We start from the raw sequence: 21,684 nt of genomic DNA, 5'->3' as shown, positions 1-21,684 counted from the left end.
ATTGAATGATAATCCAGGTATTAAGTGGTTACGTTTATTATATTATATATGATATTATAATGGGAACGTTCAAAATTTGACTACTCTATGCAGGAATATAGCTAGCCAAAATTTTAGCAATATCCAGTTTTTTCTGTGCTGCAGTTCTACATAACTTTCAGCAACAGAAGAGCTCTTCCATCCTCCATGTCATTTCAAGGATTTTATATTGAGATAATCGACCGCTGTCAGCATCTAAACATTCTAAACATATGGTCCATTTCAGATAATTGCATTTAGTTCCATGCATTTTTAGTTTGGTGAAGAAAACAAACTAGATGTGCTCGTCAACATTATCAAAATGATTAGTTTTACATTATTGTTATTATTGGAAATTTCTTTATTGTGTTGCTTTTGCCGCGAACCCCTAAGCAAGGACTGCGAAGTCAGAGAAGACGAAGACGAACTCGAATACATCCCGCACGAATCCGGATACCTAATACGAAGAGGATATTTATAATAATATTCCGACTATCGATCTTCGATAAAATGGACTCTGAAAAAGTAAACTGTTCACCAAAAGTCTTACCATTATTTAATCATGATACGCTTGAATCAAAACTGGGATATGATGAAAATATTCCTGGGAAATCATCCACAGTGATTCACAAAAGCATATTTGGAAAAAACAGTAAAGATTCCAAAATAAAAAAAAGTAAAGAACATCTTCAAGACGAAACTGATCCATTTCAAAAATCCGTGAAAAATTATGGCACTTTGGACGCTGTGAAGGAACCGAAAATGACGACACCCGAAAAAAAGGAAGACACATAAGGTAAATCAAAATATAACGAATAAAATCTAATATACATTGTGTATATATCTACATTTATTTTGACAGATTTTTGTTTTCGTGAGTTCGATTAAAAAATTCCGTATAAATTAGTGTGAAACATATACGTATAAAAAAAATTATGTCCATTTCTTCAGAGAAAGTGGCTGAAAAAGATTCATTGAGCAAAAAATCATCAATTTTCAAATATATATGACAATTTTAATACTTCTGTTTCTATGAGACCCTAAACTTTATGTTCCTAAAATCTATTGATTAGGTTCTTGTTTGATAATTTCTCATTTTGAATAAGGATAAGATGAAAAGAAGTACAATTCAATGGCTTAAGTTTTTTACTTCTATAGAAAAAAAATGAAACAAAAAAATTGTTATTTTCAAACAAAGATTGGTACGTCCTCAATATCATAACTTTGCCGCAGTTCTTCAGTCAAAATTTGACTTTAAATCGTGTACATTGAATAACTGGTTATCAACTGAATATGACAAATGATATGTGAAAGAAAAAACAAATCAAAATAAATATACATACATATAATAAATTTTCGAGTAACTTTTAAAGTTCAAATGTGCTATTATTTCAGGTGATGGACTAAATTAGTACAAACCATTTTCGGTTTGTATTAGGGAAGGACGATGGAAAAAAAGGATAATAGATTAAAAGAAAAAAAGCGAATATCATAAGAAACAAAAAAGCGATTATTATTATCATTTTTATTTGTGTATGTATACAATTTTTAATTACATTGTGTATGTTGAATGTTGAATTTTCTCGAAATAAAATGTGTTGAAAGTTATTCTCAAGTATTTATTCAAACTTCAAAATATGCAGTAGGACTAGTCATAATGAATAGATGCCTTAAAAACAGTATAAGAAATAATCCTCATATACAACAACATTTCAAAAGAGAACTTATTTTATCATCCGTTGAATGTACAATAAATTAATGAAAACTTTAATTCAAAATTATTGTACACGTAACTTTTTTCCAAAAATCATAATTCTAAGGAACTGGATTCAGTCTATATTATAAGAATTCTGAGTTATTTTGAGTTATCTCATTTCCAACTGCGATGTATCTTATCGAAATTAAAATATTCATCAATGACTACAAATCTCCTGTTCACACAATTTTTTGTTTTTTTAAGTTTCACAATAATTAATAACGTTCCAAAATAATCAATATTCAGCTTCAATACGCGGTATCACTCAAAGTTTTCACATCTCACATTCTTTTTTTATGAATTTTTGAAACTAGCAAAGGGTCTATAAAGGTATTTAATACTCAGGGTAAAGATGTTACATCAATAATAAAATGCCTAAAATGTTGGCTCAGAACAAAAAATGGTATCAAACAGTTGTGGCAAGTCGCACATTCATCTGGTTCCAAATGTCTTTTCACCAGACGAGTCAATCAATATTGTTTAGAAAATTTTTTTGGAAGCATTCGTCAGCAAGAATTCAATTTGAACGAACATTCAAAAAACTTTTTTGTCAGAATTATTTTCATAGCAAAACTTCAAATAGCTCTAATGATTCGGACAGCAAAACAGCGAAAAACTCAGTTATTACCTGACACAGATTATAGGAATGAGGATTTTTTATCACAAAATGCGTTCACCTATATGTGTGAATACTTATTAAGAAAAGTTTTAAAAGTTCATAACTCTGTCAAATGTTCGAAATTGGGGGGATTCACTGAATTAAAAACCAGTAGGTTATTGACATATTTCAAGGCCTATGATAATCATCTGAATACATATAATCCGTTGCAAGCTCTACAGGAAACATTTCTCCAATTCATTTTTGAAATGGAAAAATTATTTCTCAAAAATTTGACTCGTTCAGTACTCAAGTAGGAATTGGGAGAAGGTATTTGGAACTTTTCAAGGATATAGAATTTTCTCATGACTGCCCTGCATTTGATAAAATGTATCTTGTGAAATTACTCACGATAATGAAAAGTTTTTATTACATTTAATTTTCAAATAGAGAATTTGCAAAAAATAAAGGAACGAGGAGAAAAATCAATATGTTCAGTCATCTATAGATATTCAATAGAGTATGGAATATGGACAATTTCTTATCAAGTTGTTCTTTGTTTGTTGTTATCTAACTACTGATGAGGGCCTAAAACCCAAAACACGTGTCTACGGTTAGTACTTTTCCTTGAGGGATGTCCGTTATTCTTTTCTTTGTTTTTTGAATAATTCCCTAGTTATCCTTTACACGTGGTTGTTGTTATTCATGTGAATGGTTTTCGAATTCATTAATTATTGTGAGGGGGTTGATTGTTCGGTTCATTGTCCACAGCTGTAGCTTATGTCATTGTTTTTGTTTTGTATGTTGTTTTGTAACACCATGTCAACAATACCATCTTTTTTTCCTCTTGACCTTTTGTATATTTCTGATAAAATTGCACCCATAGGTGTTCTCATAGTGAAAAGTATAATGGAAAATTTAACGCATCTGAGTTGTGTATTATATTTGAAAATGTAAATTATCTGTGAATAAATCAAATTGAATTGTTGATATTTTTTCAGCGATACCATTGAATATATTTTCTGAACATTAAATATCAGTATTGATATTTATCATTAGTATTTCTAGTTGAAATAAAATGAATATTCCAAATATAAAAGACCCCGCACGTTTAGTATGGGAAATGGCTTTCCGTGAATTTGGCTGAATTTTTGATATGTTGTAGTTTTTGATGAACTGATCAGAAAAGTCTTTAGCCGCAAAGCTCAAAAATGGACAGTTTTCGAGATATAGAGGGTTAATATCGGAAGTTCCATTCATAGTTAGCTTCCAACACTTGGACTTCTATATTCTACCCGTATAGTACTATATTGCATCAAAACTGCAGATATTTTCACGGATTCGTTTGTGTGTGAGATGCTATCATCAATTTCGAGACATTCTGAGGAAAATGTCTCGGCACCCCATTGTCAGATTATCGAGATTTGTGAGAAACAAATCAGATATCATATGTAAATGACATCAATAGTGATCACAATTGTTATCCCTGAGGATATATGATTATGATTTTCCCATTTTCACCCATTACAGCTCGCGATGCCTGGTTATGAACATTTCGGCTAACATATTTGATGTGATTGGACATCAGATATATGAGGATTCAGTTATTATGGCCTCTCTTAAAAAAATCTCACAATATGTCGTTTCTCGGTCATGTGAATTATTCTGGCGTCATCTTGTGGCATGAAAAGATGTATGGAAGATCTTGGATTTTGTATCTCATTTCATTGCCAATGTGGAGCAGTGTATAAAAAATTATCGATGGCGGTGCCTAATATAACCAAGGAAGATCATTTCTCAGTCGGGTTCTGGCCGCCGAACATCCAAATTCCATCAAAACCAGAAATGAGAGCTCCCCGATTGATGACCAAAAACCCCAAAAATTGCAAAAAATCCATTTCCAAAGCTCCATATATATTTTCAAAGCTCCATATCTCGAAAAAATTTTTATCTTTGTGGCTGAGGACTTTTCTGATCAGTTCATCAAGAACTACAACATATCAAAAATTCAGCCAAATTCACGGAAAGCCATTTCCCATACTAAACGTGCGGGGTTCTTTAGTCTTATCCTCGAGCACAATCATCTTTTCTTCAAACTCATTCAACAATTTAATGTCCTGAAATTATCATCGAATCAATTGAATGGAGTCGAGTAACGGATACCAAATCGATCATAGACACTTCACTCGACGTAGTTCGCGAAACAACACTCGAAGTGCACTCTCGTGATGTTTCGCGAACTACGTCTCGTAAATCGGTGTATAATCGAATATTGTATATGCTCTTGTGATATTATAACTGAGTATTCTTTCGAATAATTGTTATTTATGCAACAAGTGCAAAAAGTGAATGTTTATTGCACTCGACGTGAAATAATTTTGAACTGAAAATTTGCATATTGGGGTATGATTTTTCTCCCTAAAATATTTTCAGATTTCTACAACTTCCGGTTATACCGGCAACAGACTACTTCTAACTTATTTCAAATGGCTCACCCAGTATATTATTGCATCATTATCTTTTTTGACGACAATTTCAGCAATATGCTATACCTTGGGTAAAAACTCAACTGTTCGTGAGTTGATGGGATTCTTATAAAACAAATGGTGGCGATGAGGACTCACATTTTTTCTTTAATATTTCGGCAGAAAAAGCTTTTTTCGAAAATATATTTTACTTATTTGATTCTGGTATAGTATTATAAGACTGTTTGCGGTTTGGACCGAAAATGTACAGGGTGTTTATAAGAAGATCATGAACAACTCAAATTCATTAAAACTCGAGATTTTCAAATTAGATCCTATATTTTTTATTATTTCAGTCGATTCTACGTACAAAAATAGTGGGGGTTACTTGAGCAAACCCTATACCTAAAATGAAAACTTCAAGAGTTATTGGGGAAGAACTTCAAATCAGGAAAAACCGCAATTTCTGTGTGGAGTAGTCTGTGACTTGAAAACACAAAATAGTTATTTATGCAACAAGTGCAAAAAGTGAATGTCCAACTCGGCCTAACGGCCTCGTCGGACAATTTCACGTCGACTGCAATAAACAATTTTCACGTCGAGTGCAATAAACAATTTTTGCACGAGTTGCATACAACATTTTTTCTAAGTTCATGCAAAAAACAAAAAATGATTTATTGATGTGCGGCACTAGGTGTAGGAAAATGAAAAGCGCAACTTGAATACTTTATTATTAATATCGATTTGCATTGAAAGAGGAACTAATACGTTACGACCAATTTAACTCAAACTTTATTTTTACCCTCAATGTTGAAAGTGAATGAACAATTGGTGCAATTTTCAATATGAATATTTCGTAGTGAAGTACTTTTTAAATCCACTTCTTGATTTGTTACTGCTGTAAACGTACTAGTACTTGGTAACTGTACATCGTTATTTCCTTCAGGCTGAAATATTTGTTTGTCATGATGACAGCACGTTGAGGTAGAATGACAGATGAGTGCAATAAAAACTTTATTGCACTAGTGCAATAAAGAACTTCTTTTTCCACTGAATATAGTTCAATAAAGATTTGCTTTCTGCATGAATGTAGAAAAAAATAATAATGAGAGGGTTTATTCAAGAATTACATTGAACAAATTCTAAGATACTGTGGAGTTAAATGAATAACTGTGCAGAGAATGAATAGCTTATTCGGGACTTCACCAGCAAGTAGTGAAACGGCTCTGTGTTTTCTCAATATCCCCAACAAAGTTATTTTTGTCGTGAGTCAAACGCAACAAAAACGGATCGTATACCTTTCAAACCATCCCGTAAAGTAAATACCATAATTACCCTGTAGACTCACCTGAATTAAATCGCCAAACGTTCCACCAGCTGCCGTGAAATTCAAGAAACATAAAAAGGGCATTTGCTTCTCTGAGGGCCTTTTAATTTCCAATTCATATGTATAGCCGATCTCCCCGTAGTATGTTGTGTTACAGGCTGAAACGAGAAATAATGGCTTCAGTAAATTGCAAGGTAGTGAAATATATGAAGCAACAGCCAGAGCCCCCATTAGGAATTCCGAGGCTTCGAACGCTGATGCACAAATAATTGGGATCATTCTTGAATTATTGGGAGAGGAGAGGGGTGGAGAGAAAAGGGTTCTGCTACGTATTTCAATTCGGTTATCGAATGGGGGCACGAAACAATAATGAGCGAGATCGGAAGGGAAGGGAGATAGTCGAATTCGAAATAAATATCTTGGACTGAAACGATATCTATTAAGATAACTATGTTATACAGGGTGAAGCACGGAGCACCCAAGGAAATCATAAAAGGAGTTTTCCTACAACTGCTATGAGAAGTAGCGTATTCTTCATAGCTTACTCAATTTCAAAACTATGTATTGCTTATACTGTGGGAAATATTATTTCTCACGGCACTTTGCTCACACCTCGCTTGGAAGAGCAAAATAAACAAAATTGAATAACGGTCAAACTCATCAATATAATTAATAAATCTGTAATTTGTATTCAATTTGGATCATTCAAAATAAAGGAGCAGTAACAATATTTTACTGTTGAAAATCTTAATAAATATTGCAATGATTAGATGACAACTGTGCATATATATATAAATTAATGACTGAATATAGGTATTAAATGAAATAGATAGTACGTTAGTTGTTAAGAAACTATTGCGGCAGTAAATATTAGAGTCCAATTAAATTTATTACTGTTTGGAACATTCACATCGATATCGTCAAATAAAAGTCCTTCCCCTGAAACAAAAATTATAATGATGAGTAATCATCGTCATAAAATCAAAGCCTCGTTCAAGGAACACTCAGTAATAGTTGGAATACTTTTATCATGTGGTGAAATAAGTAAAGAAGGAATTTTTTACCATTATAATTCTTGAGCTATCTCGCCTTTTGCGAAGTGATCGTAGTAGATTAAAATTTCCTGTCATTTACATACTACATATTGATGTAGTATGTAAATGACAGGAAATTTTCTAAGACAAGTTATAAGATAGATAATCTTAATAGTTCCTTATTTGATGCAAATTCATTATAGATAAAATAATAAAACGAAGAGAATAGTGGAACATTGATGAAAAGTGGAACCTTGATGAATAGTGGAAATTACTTTGTTTTATAAAGCTATAAGATAATAAGAAACTGTCTTTAATGGCATGTAGACCATTAATTTCGAGCCAAATTGATATGACAGTTGTTTTGCTATACCATTTTTTGAAACATAATTAGTACCTACTGAAACTATTGTTCTCTTCTATTTTTTCTATTGAATATCAACTTTAAAGAACCAACGGTAACAGTCTGGGATTCTTGCTGATTGCTTATTTCAGTTTTAAGAAATTTTCTTGCAACTGCTATGAAAAGTAGCGTATTCTTCATTGCTTACCCAATTTCAAAACTATGTATTGCTTATACTGTGGGAAATATTATTTCTCATGGTACTTTGCCCACACTTCGCTTGATAGACCAATGAAATTGGGCTTTTGAGTCGTTTCTATGGAAACGCAATAAATTAGCACATACTGTCAACGAAGGCCATTTTGATTTTAATCAAGTCCATTACTTGAATTATTGAAATTTGTGCAGTTGTAGGAAAAGTAGGAAAAGCACTCGCCTTTCAGGCTCGTGCCACAAACTTCCACACTCGCGAGAAAAGTTGGACTTTTCCCACTTGTTGCGCAATATACTATTTTTCCACTTCTGACATAGTAAGTAGTCTGTTAGGACATTGAATTGATTGAATTAAGTAGGTACTTAGTGACACAACTCCCATAGCAGCGCTTGAGGTCATACTCGATCTACCTATCTTACACCTACATGTGAGGAAATGTAGCCTGCTGGAAGCAATGAGAATATCCTGTAATGGGAATCTCCGTCCGAGAAACGGGATTGGAAACATGGCGATACCGAATCAAGTAGACTCAAAACTCCTGGCAAAACCCCTAAGGTGTGATGCCAATTATCTTCGGTTTCGAAGCACCCTTTGAAACCGTCTCAGTGCAAAAAACTCAATCGTTTGGACAAAAAGTTCTCAATATGGCATACCGATGGATCAAAATCAGTAAAATGCACAGGTATTAGGGTATATGGGCCTTAAACGAGAATCGCTAGATCTCTAGAAAGTGAGCCCTAGACCCTGCAAACCGAGACACTAGCTGATGTCCACAATTGCACCCAAGTGGTTCTCAAAAGAAACCCCAAAGGGGTGCGTATTAACATCACTACAGACAGCCAGGCCACGCTGAGGTCCCTGGAATTATATAGCCAGGGGTCTCTACTGACATGGGAGTGCAGTAATATCATAAAGCAACTGGACAGAGGTAATAAAGTAACTCTATTATGGGTACTGAGGCATTGTGGTATTGAAGGAAATGAAAAAGACGATGAACTTGCAGAAAAGGCATCAAAGTTGACACCTGTTGGTCCTGAGCCCTTCTGAGGGCTTGGAAAATACCAATACAAGACAGCGGTTCTAGAATGGGAGAGGGACAATAGGAAAACCCTCTGGAGGAATGGTTCGGGTCTTGCTCAGCCAAAGAGATTTGTGGTGCTATCACCAACCTATACCAGAAAGATCCTGAAACTAACACGAGCTGAGCTTCGGGTAATGGTGGGACTCCTGACAGGACACTATCGGTGCATATCCTTTTTGTACCGCATACATGGGTAAGTCAGCGGATGAGATCTGCAAACTCTGTGGAAACAGCCGAACACATAGTGTGCAAATATCCTGAGCTGACTGACCTAAGAACCTTTCATATGGGAAAGTAAGTTCTGGATACTCATGAAGTAATAGCCAAGGCACCTGAGGATGTCATCGGTTTCGTTAACAGCATCGAATGCCTCCCTGGACTTGTAAGAACGAGTAGGGTTAAAAACTGTTGCGTCAAGTGAATTTCACGCAAACTTTACGGGCAGTTGAATATTCAGAAAGACGCATTTAGGTCGAAAAATCAACCCCAGCAGGTACAGCGAGGGCTAAAAATAGAACAAGAGCATCCTTGGCGCCACATTGGCGGTACATATGGTCATCCTGAAGTCACATCGTAGGGCAAGGAATGAAGACGTGGACCAATCAGGGACTTGGATTGCGCTTTGGTATGCAAAATCCAAAGCGATACTTAACATCCCCAGGAAATCGGGGTACCATATTGAGTACGCTCGTAGCTGTTACCTTGTAAACACATAACTTGTACAGCCAAATTCAATAAATTAGTTAAGAAATCCGGTGTTTCATTGTCCCAATTTAATAGAATTATAGTTGATCGATTCAACCAAAAACAAGAACAAAGGATCAATTTGGTTGCAGTTCTCGGCAGGCTAACAGAGCCGTAATGACCCCGATTCAGTGAATAATAATAATCCTACGGTTTACGGAGTTGAAAATTCACATTAACTTATTTCTTTTTTTGAAGAAAATAAGTAGAGGGAAGCACTGTACGACAACTTTCACGAAATTATGATTTTACCCCTTTTGTAATGATTTTTGGTGAGTTTTTTTTCAAAAATATTTTTAAAATATATCAGTGCTTTGAACAAAGTAAATATCATCAAATTTACCAATTTTTTTTATTCGCATATCGAAAATATTCACTTTCTTCCAAATTATCGTTTGAGAAAATTATGGAATATGAAAAACCCATAAAAATCATATATTTGTTAGAAGGAATATCTCTAATTTTGTTTTGAACTGAGAAACAATTAAGGAAATTAATAGTAAACAGGAATTGGGAAAACTGACGAGTGCATTCGCGGAATACTGCTATTTCAATATCATCTTTATGATGATGAAAATGGGAAAAGCACCTGAAGACACATGTCACTTCGGATAAACGCTACAACGCATTGGTTCTTGGTTTGCACAGTTGGAACAAGTGGTGAACGTAGCCTTTGACCAAAAAGTCAAAGGTCTGATAGCTCGAGATATAATATCCACCTACCTATTATATTTGTTATACTATCGTTCTCTCCTTTCTCTACAGATATATTCTTCTCAAAAAAATATATCTGTAGAGAAAGGAGAGAACGATAGTGTAAATTCGGTGAACTCGTCCTCTGTTAAAAAGGCGTAAAGAAAACTCAATTCACTTGTGATGACCAAGTTAAAACATCAATGATATATTTTTTTGAACATTATAGATCCTTGCTATTTATCTAGACGATACAGTTTGCGGATTATCATAAACCACGTTTTTTTGTTAACCTCATAAAGAACTCAAAAAACGGATGAATAGTTATAAGCGTTCCAATGAAATTTCCATCGTTATAATTCATCAAATCACAGCAGCAGGTGTTCGTCGTTTCCTCATAGTCTGTGATCGATATTTTGATTTAATCTCATAAAGAATCTCTTCAATGCCTGAGCAAATTCAATCTCGCAAGTTTAATTGCTTTTATACGCAACTTTTTCCCCTATTTCATCGTCTTAATTGAATCTATGTAGTTTGAAATTATGGAAAGATCTATCAAAATGAGAGCTTATAATAAAATGGGACATGTACGTCTTCTTTGAATATCTATTTTTCAACATTTTCTTATTTCGGTAATTTTAGTTCACGTCGAGTATAATAAAACAGTTCAAGAAGAAATGAAAAACCTTCATGTTTTTGGCAAACAAAAGAGTTGTAACTGATGTTACAAAACATCTGATTGTGATGGACTTTACAAGTAAGGATGGGATTTATTCGTTTTATATTTATGGGATTCTGGACAAAAAGATGGGAAAATCAGTTTTGGGAATGTTGATACTTATAGTCATAGGCAATGAGCAGGCAACTTGGATGTTAAAAAGTTAAATTGTGGAATTTAATGAGTTGTGATGATATGGGAAATATTCGAGGCGTGAGACAAGAAAAACTCGACAACTAAATAAAGAAGAAAAAAAGGGTTTACTTTAAGTCATATGAACTAAGAAAGAGTCAGATCTGGGGAAATTAAGAAAAAAGCTCAACAGCTTCAGTTGAGAGAAGAGTTAAAGTTAATGGGCATAATTAGGGTAGTGATGGAAAGCACATCAAAATAATAGGTTGATCAGTATCAATGTAAGGAAAGCTATATTTTAGTGTGTGCCGTGTGGTTCATTAGTTTCAAGTTAATTTTTGTTTTGTGCGGTAACTGGCTGATCAATCATCAGATTGAAACTATGAAAACCAAATAAAAACTAAACTGAAAATTCAAAGTGAAGGAAAGCTAGGAAAATACGTTGATAATTGCGATAAATTCGAAAACATTTTGGGACAATTTACTAGATGAAGAAATCCCGTCGTTTAATTCAACATCAATTTGGAATATTAACCATCAATGGAAGCAAGGTTGAAAACTGAGAAATGTATTTTTTGTTGTTTGGATTGTTTCAAAAGTAGGTACGTCTCACACCGAAAAACAATCCAAACAACAACAACAAAAATTTCAATTTGCTACCATGCAATTATCAATGAATAATACTATCTATCACTTTAAATTTTCGATTTATTTTATTTTTGTAATTCGAATCTGGCGATTTCACCATCAAAAACATCCTTTATTTGAGTCATAGTCCAGATTTCTGAATTTTGCGCTAGTTCATACACATACACATATGTTAAGTTACTTTACGTTAAGTTACGTTACGCTTAGTTATAATACGTTGAGTTAAGTAACGTTAACTTACGTTACGTTACGTTGAGTAAATTTACGTTATGTTGAGTTACGTTAAGTTACGTTATGTTTAGTTACTTTACGTTACGCTAAGTTACGTCACGTTAAGTTACGCTACGAAACATTAGGTCACGATAAGTTAAATCACGTTACGTTACGTAAAGTTAAGTTGTGTAACGTAACAAATAAAGTTTTTCGTTCATTTCCAAAATACTCATTTTGACGGGAAATGGGCTGCTCCATCCACTCACCAGCTAATCCATCATAGATTACTGCCCCTACTCTATTGTTGTAAAATCGATGCCTAAAAGTTTCCACATCGGTAAATGTAAAGCGAACCATGGACGTCAATATTTATAGACGATAATTCACAATAATCAGACTGTTACAAATCCCATTCAGTGAAATGATGAATAGTAGGTTATTTTTGTCTCATTTGATAACGCACAACCATTGTCAATGCCCAAATCACATCCCTTGTTTTGAATAATCGCCACAGAACATTCTACCGCCTCTAAAATCAACCCGTATTGCATCAGACTTCTCTCACATAATACGTGATATTAAAGGATCAAACGTTATAATGGATTCGCCAAATTACACGGCGCTGTGGCTAGAAATGACTAAACGACCTATATATTTCACTGTTTGGTATTTCCAGGCCCCGATACATTCGGCAATTTGTAATATTTCGTTGGTATTCCGGAAGTAACCTCTGTAGGAGGGCTTGCAGTCGATGATGAATCGTAGGAATTCTAAAGCAAGCGATTTGGGGGTGTGTTAGGGTTCACTGTAGACAAATTTGCAATATTTAGTGTTGGGGGCTTTCTTCTTTGGCGTTTAATTTAGAGTTAGCTTCCTCGCGGTTTACGAGTATGCATCGGTTGTTAGGATTTCATTTTGGACGGAATGAAAATCGCTGAAATGGAAAGGGTGTATACTGTGTAGCAATACGTTGAAAAGAACGTTCTTAATACTTGGTTTAAAAAGTATACGCAATTTTGTAGAAACTCGTTCGCTAGTTGAGTTTATCAATAGTGTTGGGTTTTTTCTTCTTTAGTTTGAGAATTTTGAATAATAGGAATATAAGACAGAAATGTTCTTGGAATGAAGTTTTTTATCATTACTCAGGTACAAAAAATGTAACAAATTGATATTCAGAATAATTTGAAGTCTCATATGTTTCTTATTTTTAGCTCAATTTTCTAATTTTTTTTCAGTGAACCGTATAGATAAAATTATTAATTCCAACTTGCATATTCACTCTCTCATTAAATACTGGCTTATTAGTCATACATGGCTAAGCAGAAGTTCGTTGTTAAACCCTAATGTTGAAAAATCCTGTGGAATATTTCTTGATCAAAATTATAAAATTACCAATTTCATCAAGATCCATTTCTTTTCAACATTTTGTTTTTTGTCTCGTGTAATTTTGCGAATATCTTGAACAGAAATCAATATACAGGGTGGCCATTTGAAAACGAAACAGACGAGATTATAGACGAAATAAAGTTTTTCGATAGAAATGCTCGGACAGGTCGATTTCTGTTTCGAGGGGGACAACTTAAGATGTAGGTTACGGACGCATAGCGCTTCAACCCTTGCTGCTACAACCCCCACCCCCAATTTTTGAATAGGGAAGATGGGGTGAGTGATACCTCAATTTAAAGGTATTTCTATACTGATTTCAGCACAGTAATTGTTTTTTCATTTTATGCATTAGTTCTCGAAATATTCATGCGTTAGTTAGTTAGGAAGGAAGCCACAGTCATGGTTGTTTTGAAGCTCAAAACGTCGATTCACAAAACACTACAAGTGCCATGAAAACACCACTTCATTTTCAAATACTTAGTTAAGAATATTTCGAGAACTAATGCATAAAATGAAAAAACAATTACTGTGCTGAAATCAATATAAAAATACCTTTCAAATGAGGTATCACTCACCCCATCTTCCCTATTCAAAATTTGGGGGTGAGGGTTGTAGTAGCAAGGGTTGAAGCGCTATGCGTCCGTAACCTACATCTTAAGTTGTCCCCCTCGAAACAGAAATCGACCTGTCCGAGCATTTCTATCGAAAAACTTTATTTCGTCTGTACTCTCGTCTGTTTCGTTTTCAAATGGCCACCCTGTATAGCGAAATACAAAGCGTAATATTTAAAACAAAAATTTTCAAAAACGCCTTGTACTTCGAAAACGAATCATGAGATATATGAGCTGCTTTCTGATATCTTATTATTGCGGAAAAATAAATTGGGGATCCTTTTAGATTGATTCTCTAAGTCTTAAAGTTCTCGGGATGCCTTCAATGAGCATCGAATTTGGGACTCCCCATCTTCCTTGGTAGCGGTCCTCTATAACTTCAGTATTTTGGTGAAATCTTCCACCTTGTTCCTCACACATGTCTCCTAAATTTTTTGGTAAACAGTCTATATGGCTGTAAATAGTGTATTTTTATACTCATATTGCACCCTAAGGATTTGAAACTATTAAGCATCTTTTTAACCATTTCAACATAGTTTTGAGCTTTATTTTTGCCTAGAAAATTTCCTACAAATGCAACAAATGATGTACAAGCTTCTCGTTCAACTTGATTCATTGAATTTATGAAGGCAGGATCCTTAATTAATTCTCTTATTTGTTGGCCGTCAAATATCCCTGCTTTGAGTTTTTCTGTGGTCAACTGATGCATTTTTATCCTTATAACAGGTGTTTTTTTTTCGAGGTACTTTAAGTAACTTTAAGTTTGGATTACTGTTCAAGATGGCGACCGATTTAACAGCTGTCAAGTGATTTATTCTCAATTTGGTTTGGCAATTCATCATGAATAGACTCGCGCCTGAACAACGCTTGCAAATAGTGCAATTTCATTTCGAAAATAATGGTTCTGTGCGGAATACGTATCGCGCACAACGTCCATTTTATTTTGTTTAGCGATGAAGCGCACTTCTGGTTGAACGGCTACATCAACAAACAAAACTGCCACATTTGAAGTGAAGCTAATCCTCAAGTGTATGTCGAAACACCGTTACATCCAGAAAAACTGACTGATGTTTGGTGCACTTTATGGGCTGGTGGAATCATTGGTCCGTACTTCTTCAAAAACGATGATGGCCAGAACGTTACAGTCAATGGTGATCCGTATAGAGCCATGGTTACTAACTTTTTCATTCCTAAATTGAACAACCCTGATGTCCAGGAGCTGTGGTTCCAACAAGACGGCGCAAGATCTCACACAGCTCGTGCCACAATCGATTTATTGAAAGACACGTTTGGTGACCGCCTAATTTCACGTTTTGGACCTGTGAATTGGCCTTCAAGATCTTGTGATTTAACACCGCTAGACTACTGTCTGTAGGGCTATGTAAAGTCATTGGTCTATGCGTATAAGCCACAAACCCTTGACCATTTGGAAGACAACCTTCGCCGTGTTATTGCCGATATACGGCCACAACTGTTGGAAAAAGTCATCGAAAATCGGACGTCCAGATTGGACTACATCCGAGCCAGCCGTGGCGATCATATGCCAGAAATCATATTCAAAATGTAATGCCACAAGATTATCTTGCGGATAAATAAAATTCATGTCAATCGAATAATCCATCGTTGTTTCATTGCAATTTAAAGTTCTATAGCTCTAAAAAAACACCCTTTATATGCAAAACATAATTATTCTTATTAAAAGCATTTACAAATTGTTTCATTGAGCCCAACATCATATGTAACGGAGGAAATTTGATTCTTTCTTTTTCAACCAATGACCTTTTTTTCTCAATGTTCATGTTTTCTCTCTGATGCCAATCTTTTCCAACCCAGTGGGTTGTATTGCCACTGACAACTTTCTGGTTAAGACATCTATATGGTTCTCCAACCCAACTTACTCTATAGATGTAGTCCGAGTAACTTTATAGAGGATACTTGTTGAGTTGAATGTGAAAGCAAAACTTGTTAAGTTTTTGAATGATTCAATTTAAACTGATTTTCCCAAAACTATTCATTAATCTGCTCCAGCACAATTTTCACTCTCTCACGAATCTCTTCCGGGTCCGAACTTTCAACCAACACAGAGGTATCATCAGCGTACAAGGTGATCCCATAACATTCCATACTATCCAGAACGTTATTGATGAGAATGAGGAATAGTATCGGCCCCAGGACAGAACCCTACGGCACTCCCTTACCAATGTCTCCGACAGCCGACCTCCGATCCCTCCACGCAACCTGTTTCTTTCTGTCAGATACGATGAAATGAGATCGAAGGATATCCCTCTAACACCATAATATTCCAGCTTCTCGAGTAAAATGTCATGATCGACGGTGACAAAAGCCTTTGTCAAGTCGAGGCTGATCATTTTCAACTATTTCGTGTAGTAGTCTTCTGGATAACTTCCCACATTGTCGATATGACTGATCTTCCCTTCATGTAATCATGTTGATGTTTCGAGAGCATTTTGTTTTCGTGCAGTAGTCTTTTGGATAACTTCCCACATTGTCGATATGACTGATCTTCCCTTCATGTAATCATGTTGATGTTTCGAGAGCATTTTGTTTTCGTGCAGTAGTCTTTTGGATAACTTCCCACATTGTCGATATGACTGATCTTCCCTTCATGGAATCATGTTGATGTTTCGGGAGCATTTTGTTTTATCGAAGAACCCAACCAATCTTTGTTATGACTTCAAATACTTCAAATAGAGACGGCAATATTGATATGGTAATTTTGAGGCAGGTTGATATTTCCTTCATTTTATTTTGGAAAATTTTCCTGCTCCATACATTTATTAATAACAACTGCGAGAGGGAGGGATATTTGCTTCTTTACTTCTTTCAATATCCTCGTTGAGAAGTCATCTATATCAGGAGTCTCTTTAGATTTGAGCTGCCTCTATAATATTATTGTGAAGGTTTCACAAAGTTATAATTGTTCATGTAAAACTGGCAGTTCGAAACTTAATTATTTCAATTCAACCCTCCAAATAGCAGTCTGTGTTCTCCAGAAAGATTCCACATCTTTCCACCGGCATCAACAGCTTTCCAATTTCAACTTGTAACGAAACACAAGCAAACCTGTAGGAAAACTTTGTCTCTGACCCTACTCAATTTCAACAACTCGAAATTAAATTTCGTTCTTCGCCATACTTGAAAATGATAAAAGTCCAACTCTATCGGACGGACGAAACCCATAAGAAACTCGATAATACAGTGAAGTAATAAATTGGAACAAGTTCTCAAAGTATTAATTGCTAGCAGATTTCGATGGAACGTGCTCAGTGCCGTGGCAGACGAACGAAATTTATCAAGATTTTATTTGCCGTAATTTATGTATGAACTGCTCCTATTCTAAACTTCGAAACGGCAAAAGTTCCAAAACCAGTGGCGATAATATTCATGAATTTTGGGAATATTAGGCATTTATTCCAGCGAGCGGAAGAGTTTGGTCGCAATTCGCAGGACTGCTGCGGGAATAACTGGGAGAACGGTCCCATTTAACTGAGTAAGAAGAATCAGGAGTATTTCACCGCAAATGGAGTTTTGGAAGGAATTGTTCGAACGAAAATTTCATAACTCGCGCACTATTACGATTGGGAATGGTGGGAAGTATTCGGTCAATTTGAATCGCGCACATTAAATGCGTTGGCACTGATTTCATTTGCATAAAGGAGGTTACTGAAGAGGAATCAAGGAAATACTAGGAAAACTATAGAATGGGAAATCTCCCGAAGCGGACGAAATTACAAAACAGACACTGAGAAACTTTCCTAAAGCGGAATAGCTAAAGCTATTTCTGTCTACCGGGAATTTAATTTTTTCACGTAATTATGAATTTAGGTTAGGTATAGCTTCGATATATACAGGATGGGCAAATAAGCGAGGTAAGCGGCTATATCTCAGGATCCACTCATCGTAGAGACATGCGGTAAAAATTTTTACCACTGAAGTGTACAAGAGAACACACTGGAAATTGTTTTGAAGTTCATACCTCTACCGCTAGGGGGCGTAATAGCTACCGTCGAGTAGAAAAATGAATTTTACTCGAAAATATTTCATATGAAGTTGAAGAAAAAATATCATCACTTTATTCTTGGAAAATGCTCTATCTTTTTGAATTGTCACTTTCGAATTTACGACATCAAATAAGGGTAGGTGAAAGGGAGAAATCTAACTGATTGAAACGCCTGTAACTTCAGTTTGGCTCAACATTTTTGAGCAAATTAGATCTCGTCTGAAAGATAATATCTAGTTGATTGAGGACAAAATATAGTCATAATAAATTTGTTTTTGCTGCTTTTTATAGGGGGTGCTAAGTCAGAAGTTCATTGTTTTGTTCATTTTACTGCGAAATTTCAAATGTAATGATAGGATTTTCTTAACAGAAACAGATTCTTCCATCAATTTTGCATGAAAACACCTGAAGGTCGCAAAGCGATAATTTCAGGCGTTCTGAAGTTATGGCCGAAAGAAGATATTCTTCAACTGATGCACTGCGAAAAATCAAATTGTGTTTTAAGTTCTGACAGAGACAGAAATCCCATCATATTATGGGTTAAATAATCATATCGTGATATCTCTGGCTGGTCATGGTGGTGTTCTGCAGAACAACCAACTCTATGCGTTGGTTCAAACAAATGCCTCCCCATACACATATAGAACCTCCGCCAAAAGCTGTTGTGGGTACCATAAACTATTCTGCATACCTTCGACCTCTTTCCCTCCAAGCAAGAATACGTCCATCGGAGTTGACCAAACGAAATCTAGACTCATCCGTAAATAAACATCTGCTCCAATCTTCAAGTGTCCAATTGCGGTGCTCCTCATCCCATTGCCGTCGATGAACCCGGTGTTCCCTATTCAAACGGGGATGTTGTACCCTCCTACGTGCTCTCAAACCACGAACATGTAGTCGTCGTCTTACAGTCTGGTTCGAAATTAGAACTCCTGTTGCAACTCTCAGTGATCTATTGAGCCGCGACGCCGGGTAAGTGGGATTTCTCCTAGCATTGAGGATCAAAAGACGATCTTGGGCAGCTGTTGTACTGCGCTGCCGACCTCCCCCATGAGCATAAGCTACTGAGTCGTTTTGGATGAACCTATTCCAAGTCCGACTCACGACACTTTGCGAAACATTCAACCGCCGGGACACTTCTTGCTGGGACAAACCTTTCTGTATCCACCGTATGATTTGGTCCAGTTGCACAGGAGCCAAACGCCTTCTCGGCATGACTGATAAGCTGATATTGTTCTCATTTCTTCAATTATTGTCACCTTATGTGTTTGAACGAGAAAAAAAAACAGATTTAATAACAAATACCACATTGCTTTTCACTCCACCTGTAACAGCCTACAGATAATAATCGATTTTGTGAACAAGAGCCGATGAAGTGAGGAATACTTTGATATAATCAACTCAAAACATCTTACTTTTTCCTTAGAGAACATATAATGTACAGATATTCACGAGATAACTTGAAAAAAATACAAATGGAGAGAAGTTCATAAGTGATCCCTAGCAATTGTTGATCAGTGTAGTTCACGTTGAGGACAAATTCTCTTAATGAAAATAACGAATGCTCCCTCCACCCTGAGGACATACCTCAATCAAACTCAAAGCAGTTTACCCAAAATTGCAAGGTCCTTTCGCCCAACCAAGCATCACCTACAGCGATCCATTGTGCATTAAAATATTCGTTTCGCGTATACCATTCTCACCCCCGCAAGCAAATGGAACCCCTCCGAAACTTTGTTTCACCGAATCCATCAAATTCGTGTTCGCTTTTCGTCACAAAAGAGATCGATCACGATACGAGAAGCCGTTATTTTCAATTTCGCCATATCGAGATTAGCGGTCTCGGACAGGAAACGGAGAATGGTAGATAAAATTCAATTTCGCCGATACACAAACACTCGCTACACGGGACCCGTTTATATGCATAAATCGGGTCTCCCCGTATACTGAATAAATGAATACTTACGAGAGCAATTCGGAAACTCATCGCTGCGATCGGCACAGTCTGGGATGCCGTTGCAGAACTTATTTGTTGTTATGCATTGCTTGTTCGAGCACTCGTATTCGTTGATTCGACATGGGGCGACGTTGATCACTGCTAGTTCCAAGGAGAGTACGAGGATCCCCCAGATCTTTGGCATCCTGTACAAAAAATCTCTGGTTAGTAACAATGTGACTAGTTCGAAAACATTCAAATTTTACAGTTTATTTTTTCTCTATATTATTAGTCTATAGCTCATTGTTTCCTTTTGTATTATGATATTCAGCTCTCAGCACAAAAATAGTTCAAGACAAATAATAACAAATTATAGACCTAAATCAGTACTCAGTATTTTCTTAAAAATCATTGAAAAAACCATAAAGAAAAGAATTAGAAAATATGTAAATGCTACATTTGGATTTGACAAGTATAAGTAGGGGTTCCAGGAAGAAAGTAGTACATCAAGTGCTGCAATTGATCTGCTAGAATTCATCTCTGATGAAATAAACGAGGGTAGTTATCTTGTACTGGTTTTTATAGACTTCCAAAAGGCGTTTGACATTGTAAATGTATATATACTTTTGAGGAAGTTGTACAGGATGAGATTTCAAGGTACAACTTATAGGCTTCTTGAGACTTACCTTAAAAATCGAATTCTTTACACTAGTATCAATAAACAAAGATTTAAAAGGCGCACAGTCAACATGGGTGTCCCTCAGGGTTCAGTTTTGGACCCACTGCTGTATTTGCTCTATGTACATCTGATGGGTTCTAGATCGAGATATTTCTCTTTTGCGGATTATACTGTCCTGGTGTACTCAGGAAGATCTTTGGAGGAACTGGAATTGACTATCAATGCTGATCTGCTTTATTATTCTGACTGGCTACGTTGTAACAGACTGAGCATAAATGTAGACAAGACTATATATCTTATCTCTAAGCCATTTCATGAAATACAAGTCAAGTTTGATGATATTTCACTTGATCGTGTAAAACAGCATAAATATCTAGGGTTATATATGGATGAAAGATTGAATTGGGAAAAACTCATAGAACACTCGATACGTAAGGTGACTCCTGTGGTGGGTTCACTGAGAAGATGCTCATTTGTGTTCAGTACACAACACAAAAAATGATATACCACAGCTTGATCTCCTCCAGACTGAGGTACCTCATTAATTGTTGAGGAAATTCATCAAATGAACTATCAACAAGGCAACAAGTGTTTCAAAATAGAACTATAAAAATATTATTTAACTATAGCATGTTAACGCCTACATCAATATTATATAAGGACACTAAACTTTTGGACATTCATAACCTAAAGAAATTGGAACAAGTTAAACATGGCATGAAGAACAATTATATTATAGATTTACACTAGTACAGGATGTATATTCTAATAACACCCGAGATAGAGGTACCATCAGAAATGAACTCAGGTTTACAAGGAAAGCCCAAGACTCCCCAAGTCACGGGCGTAGCCAGGGGGGGGGTTTTGGGGGTTCAAACCCCCCCCGAAATGTTAAAGATGTCAAAAAAACTTTTTTTTTTCAAAATCTCGAAAATATTTTTTAATGGAATTTGTAAAAGGTGAATGAAATTATCACTCTCAGTTCAATTAATTTGTAATGTGAAATTTGAATTAAATTACCTCTACGTAATCCAGTCAATTTGTGCCCACATGTGCCCCTCAAAGGA

At 35.6% G+C, this 21,684-nt stretch overlaps 1 protein-coding gene and 1 long non-coding RNA gene across 2 annotated transcripts in view; one reads left to right on the top strand and one right to left on the bottom strand.

Moving 5' to 3' along the window:
* Positions 1-21,684, bottom strand: part of LOC123682957 — a 129,021-nt gene that overhangs the window by 86,645 nt on the left and 20,692 nt on the right. Inside the window, exons 2-3 of the mRNA XM_045621819.1 lie at positions 19,969-20,144; positions 6,186-6,322 (exon numbers count right to left, since the gene is read on the bottom strand). Coding sequence (XP_045477775.1) covers positions 6,186-6,322; positions 19,969-20,143 — 312 coding nt within the window. The 5' untranslated portion in view covers position 20,144. The remainder of the gene's footprint in view (positions 1-6,185; positions 6,323-19,968; positions 20,145-21,684) is intronic.
* LOC123682961 lies at positions 58-1,626 on the top strand. Its single transcript, XR_006747918.1, has 2 exons — positions 58-814; positions 1,414-1,626. It is a non-coding gene; the product is annotated as an uncharacterized LOC123682961 (long non-coding RNA).

This window comes from Harmonia axyridis, chromosome 6 (assembly GCF_914767665.1).
Source record: "Harmonia axyridis chromosome 6, icHarAxyr1.1, whole genome shotgun sequence".
Classification (NCBI taxonomy): Eukaryota; Metazoa; Arthropoda; class Insecta; order Coleoptera; family Coccinellidae; genus Harmonia; species Harmonia axyridis.
The sequence above is the reverse complement of the archived record's forward strand: the minus strand, read 5'-3'. Positions and strand labels throughout refer to the sequence as shown.